The sequence below is a fragment of the Trichinella spiralis genome (genome assembly GCF_000181795.1).
Source record: "Trichinella spiralis strain ISS 195 chromosome Unknown Scfld6516, whole genome shotgun sequence".
Classification (NCBI taxonomy): Eukaryota; Metazoa; Nematoda; class Enoplea; order Trichinellida; family Trichinellidae; genus Trichinella; species Trichinella spiralis.
The window spans coordinates 1-4,877 of record NW_003533455.1 but is presented as its reverse complement, the minus strand read 5'-3'; the positions used below and the strand labels follow the sequence as shown (position 1 = coordinate 4,877).

Here is a 4,877-nt window from a genome sequence, read left to right as displayed (position 1 = left end):
CTCGGCCGCGATGAAACCTTCGGTCGCATCCGGTATTCCAGCAGTCTTTTTGCTGTCGTAAGCTTTCATCTGGTCTTGTAAAGCTTGTTCGGCCTTTTGGCGCAAATACTGCCATCCGGGATCGTCTTCGGGATTCACGTACGACATTGCTGAGCTAGAATAAGTGAAAATTGACTGAATTCGACTGACAGCGACAGTTTTCCTTATTGAAAGCGGCAATACAATCGAAGATGAGATGATATGAATGGTTATAATATACTATGAAAACAGACAAACAGATAGATGGATAAAAGAGAAGAGGAGGAAATCAAAGCAACAGACATTCATGAACACAGAATATAAAGTGAAGATTGAATAAAACTAGCAAAGTAGTATAAGCAAGCTAGTCGGTTGGTTAGTTAGTTAGTTAGAATTGAAGAACTACACCACCACCACCACCACATTTACTGACCAGACGCAACGGCTGATTGGGAAAAGACTGACACCGCAACAACCGGCTGCAACTGGATGTGTAGTTCGTAGTGTGCAATTGAGTGTGATAGAGGTTTGCTTTTGCTCGAGCTGAACGGAGCAAAGGAAAAAGCGAAAGAGTAAGAATTACTAGTAGCTGTGCTTGCTTGTTGCTGTTAACCGACCGATCAACTGATTGGCCAGTTAGAAGCTTGATAGAGAGAAGCAATGACGAAGCGGAAAGAGCGTTCGTTCGTCAATGCACGCAAGAATGCCACAACAATAGTGAAAAGAGTCAGCTGCAATTTGTATATATATATAAATATAAATATATATATATATATATATATGTATGCACGCGTGTGTGTAATGTGTATGTATGAATGTGTGTGCGTGTGAATGTCTGTTTGTGGGTGTGTATGAGAATATATATATATATATATATGTATATATATATATGCGTGTAGTTAATATCTAGGAGAAACTTCAACTGAAAGAAAAGGTGACGCTCGCAGTATGCCAGCTATGCTTGCAGCTTACGCACGTCCGCTATGCGGCTATTTATACTGCCAGCAGAATATTATAGCACTAGTCGGCTGTCGCCAAGCCTACGCCAAAAGAAAGAGAAAAAGCAGCTAGCTGGCTTGGTGGCTGGCTGGCTGGCTAGCCTCGAGGTTAGCATAAACGACAACAACAGTGGGGCTCCAGTGGTAGTAGTAGTAGTAGCAACAGAGCAACAAATACTCACAACAACATTTATGCACCATTTGCGCAGCTGATTCTGCTCCATTACAACTTATGGTCAGCTAGTCAACTTATGACAACATTATTTATTAAAACTAGTGAAAAAAATCACTTTTCCACAATGGCCGAATTCTCAACTCTGATAAAGCAATTTCTTTCTACACAGTAGTAATTAATGCATTTCAGATCATGTTTCGTTTCATGAACATCATAAACAAGAGAAAAAATTTATAAACTGAAAATAAACAACAATTTATATAATAATAATAATAATAATAATGCTAATATTGGTGGGGAATCCATGTGCATTTATTTGTCAAACGTCGTTTGTATTGAAATTATTTTATTATAAATTGAAAAGGTGCATTCATTGTTCGTTATTTTATTTTCTCTTATTTTTAATTTAATGAAACTGTACTATTGAACGTAGAAGAAATATGCTGTTTTCTTGTTTTTTGAAAATTTCAGCAGCTAATTTTTGCTAACTGATCAGTTGCGAACATTAATTAGTTTTCAACTAAATTGAAACGAAAAGCAAGGCGTTGTTGATTTGTCGAATTGACGTGTCTATAGTGAACGACATTCCTGAGAGTTTGTTGAAGCAACTGATAAATAAATAAATAAATAAATAAATAAACTAAATATCCCGAAACTAAGAAATAATAGTTTAAAATTATAATTATGCAGAAGCAGTAGTAGTAGCTGTAGTAGTAGCAGTAGTAGCATCAGTAGTAGTCGTAGTAGTAGCAGCAGCAACAGCAGTGCTAGTTAGTAATCGTGTACCAGCATATGGCTTTTCGATGAGCCAAAGCAGTCGTCGCGGCTTGTGGAATCTTCAAAAACAAAACTTAGCAACGTGCAATAATAGTTTAGCTTTTTTTTTTGCTCGTTCTGCTTAGCTTCATTGCTTCAATAGATTCTCTCTCCTCATTTTAATGTAAAAAAAGTAATACTTTGCAAATGCCAAAGTGAAGAAAAAAAGAAACAGCTTATTGGGAAAGTTATTATTTTGTAATAATGAAAATTTTTATCATGATCATTGTGATTTATTATGTGCAACAAATGATAATAAAAATGCACTTTCAGATGTTTTACTTTTAGCGAGATTTGCATTTGATGTGAAAATACTGATGTCAATAGCAGATGTAAAAATGACACTAACTCATCACGCTACGGCACAGCCAAGCACAAACAAATAAATACCCACACCCACAATTACTTACTTCTTGCACGCACATGTATTTTTACTTTATAAAATTTACACTTATAAATTGAACAGAAAAAGAGGGAAATCAATTTTTTCTCGTTGTGCTTCAATTTTATTGAAGATTATTTTATAACTATTAAAACAATAGATTTTCTTATTCTGTTACATCTTTTCAGCGATATTTAGAGTCGATTGTTTTTGAATGAAACTTTTTTCAAATTTCATATTTTAATGGCTTAATTTTGTTGTCTAGCGCTGACGCCAACAATGATTTGATGATGATATTCATAATAAAGCGAATAGATGAGGAAGAATACAGCAAAAAAAAATTAACAACGAGGAACACTTGATTTGAAGCAATGAATGAATGAATATATAGGATCGTGTGAGATGTGAATTCGTAAAAAGGAAAAAGAACAATCGGTGTTTGAAAAGCATGTGTATAAATTTATGAAAATTTTTGTTTAAAATTATGTTTGTGTTATTGATTTGAATATTTCAATAATTTCTTATATTAATTTTCTTGATAAGTTGGGGCATTTGAATCATGAAATTGAATGATTGATGTGCAAGAATGTTGGTCGTGTGTGTAAATTGGAGGGAGTTAGTTGTAAGTAAACAGGCGGTCGAGTTACATTCACGTCAACAAGTTTGAAGCTTTTTCGAAATTACCGTTTTCTAACATTTTTGCGCGCGTGTTTGAAATTTCATCCATTTGAATGAATTAATTTTTAGAAATGCTTCTACTTTTTCCTCTTTTTTGTCTTTCATCAACGCCAAGCGAACCTGTTGCGTGTTTGCGTGTTTGGCTGATCGATTGTTGTTGTTGTTGTTGAGGATATTTTTGAAAAATTAATGAATATACATATGATGAAGAGAACTTTTCAAATAACTAATTTATTTGTTCATTCATCATCATTCAGCATTTTTTTGTTGTTCATTAAATACTAATAATAATGATGATAATAGTATGCTGCTATCAGAATTGAACTCTGACTAGCAAACTATTTGAACACCGTTTCAATTTACCGTTTCTGTGGTGTGTTAATGATATCCGCATATTGGTGGTGATCGATCTGTCTGCAAAATGTGTATAATTTTATTTTTTAATTTTTCCAAAAAGCTTGTTCTATTTGATCATCAGTGAACAGCATTTTATCTTCTTTTAGCTCTTTTTGAAGCTTTACGTTATAAAATGCTCTCGGTTTCAGGAGATTTGTGTCAGATGTTTGTGACTTACTTATTCTTGAGGGCTTATGTTATGAAATGAAAAATAAGCAAATTGCAAAAGTCTCGTTTGATTTTATTATGTTTATGCTATTGTTCATATTGTTCGTGTTGTTGTTGTTGAAGAAAAATATTCCAACAAGCTTGCCTGCTTGCTTGATCGCTTATTGGAAAGCAATTTGAACGCATCATACATATTCTTTCGTCGGCTTGGATTTGCATTGTTTGAATTGGCAAGCAAACGACGACATGCAGGCCGATTTTTCCCATTAGCTCAGCATAATATATTCTATGAGCAGCTGGTGAAGCGTCTTCTCTTGGCTGCTAAACGTTCAATCAACAGGCGCCTGTCTGTTTCACTTTGTGCTCATTTATTCATTTGACGTTGATTTGTAATCGGAGAAAAAAATATACCTTTACGACTTTTTAATTACAAAGTCAAAAATTAACAAAAACTATAATGACAACAACAGCTGTTTATTTAATAATAAGAATAAATAATCTATATGCATGCGTATTTCTTCATTTAAAATAAAAAAACACCTTTTTATTTTCTATTAATTAATTAATGAATTGAGTTTTGTTGTTTGGAAGTCAGATCAAATTATGAATAAAATGATAGAAATTTAAATGAAAATAAAATAATACAAATAAAATTCTACGAAAAGGTTTTTTTCATGTTCGTGAGTATTTTCAAGTTTTATGATTTTATTTTTATTCACTTACGGTTGCTTACGTCTTCACTGACGTTTTTCCATTCCATGCTGAGATGTTTGTTGACAAGCAGTTTGTAAAAATATTTCTGCATTCTTTTCTTGGATGGTCTTTTTTTTTCGAAATCTTCGTAGAGGCTGGAATTCGTTGAAAGTATCCTGTTGGGAAGTCTGCTGCTGCACCGGATGTACTATTTGCAGCTGAACAATCAATCAGCTTTTCTTTAGCTGACATTTTGTTCACTTGGGGGGAGGGAGGGGGGGAATATTTTTCTTCTCATCTCAGTTCGCATCCTCATTCTGTAAAATTCCGCTTGTACCGATGGATTGAGGTTTTTTCTCTTTCAACTATGAAATTTTGCTATTTTTGCGCTGTTGTTTGTTGTCCAATTTGCATCTTTTTCAAGATAATTTACAATTGCGTCACTGGCAGTGGAACTTTAGTTTAATTCGTTGCTTTGCGATGTGTTCAATCAAATGTATTCCTGCTAGATCGTCCGTCAAATTAGGCCTAATCGCTTAACTTTCAAAACAAC

At 33.9% G+C, this 4,877-nt stretch overlaps 3 protein-coding genes across 3 annotated transcripts; 2 read left to right on the top strand and 1 right to left on the bottom strand.

Moving 5' to 3' along the window:
* Nucleotides 1-17: 17 nt before the first annotated feature.
* On the bottom strand, nucleotides 18-147 carry Tsp_12581 (myosin-2; the record flags this gene model as incomplete). The annotated part of the gene is made up of 1 exon (XM_003366125.1): nucleotides 18-147. A coding segment is annotated over exon 1 (130 nt), but the record flags the coding sequence as incomplete, so codon positions are not given.
* An 854-nt stretch (nucleotides 148-1,001) lies between these two features.
* Tsp_12580 (conserved hypothetical protein) lies at nucleotides 1,002-2,393 on the top strand. Its single transcript, XM_003366124.1, has 4 exons — nucleotides 1,002-1,124; nucleotides 1,148-1,292; nucleotides 1,882-2,061; nucleotides 2,281-2,393. The coding sequence occupies exons 1-4, from the start codon at nucleotides 1,002-1,004 to the stop codon at nucleotides 2,391-2,393; spliced, it is 561 nt and encodes a 186-aa protein (XP_003366172.1).
* A 745-nt stretch (nucleotides 2,394-3,138) lies between these two features.
* Tsp_12579 (conserved hypothetical protein) lies at nucleotides 3,139-4,011 on the top strand. Its single transcript, XM_003366123.1, has 2 exons — nucleotides 3,139-3,202; nucleotides 3,755-4,011. The coding sequence occupies exons 1-2, from the start codon at nucleotides 3,139-3,141 to the stop codon at nucleotides 4,009-4,011; spliced, it is 321 nt and encodes a 106-aa protein (XP_003366171.1).
* Nucleotides 4,012-4,877: the final 866 nt, after the last annotated feature.

What these genes read in the sequence shown, in the direction of transcription:
- Tsp_12580 (XM_003366124.1), top strand. Translation starts at nt 1,002, where the DNA reads ATGCGGCTATTTATACTGCCAGCAGAATATTATAGCACTAGTCGGCTG. An exon ending in AACATTATTTATTAAAACTA is followed by an intron (nt 1,293 to 1,881) that starts GTGAAAAAAATC and finishes ATAATTATGCAG; the next exon opens with AAGCAGTAGTAGTAGCTGTA. An exon ending in CTTAGCAACGTGCAATAATA is followed by an intron (nt 2,062 to 2,280) that starts GTTTAGCTTTTT and finishes ATGCACTTTCAG; the next exon opens with ATGTTTTACTTTTAGCGAGA.
- Tsp_12579 (XM_003366123.1), top strand. Translation starts at nt 3,139, where the DNA reads ATGCTTCTACTTTTTCCTCTTTTTTGTCTTTCATCAACGCCAAGCGAA. An exon ending in CGAACCTGTTGCGTGTTTGC is followed by an intron (nt 3,203 to 3,754) that starts GTGTTTGGCTGA and finishes TTGTTGTTGAAG; the next exon opens with AAAAATATTCCAACAAGCTT.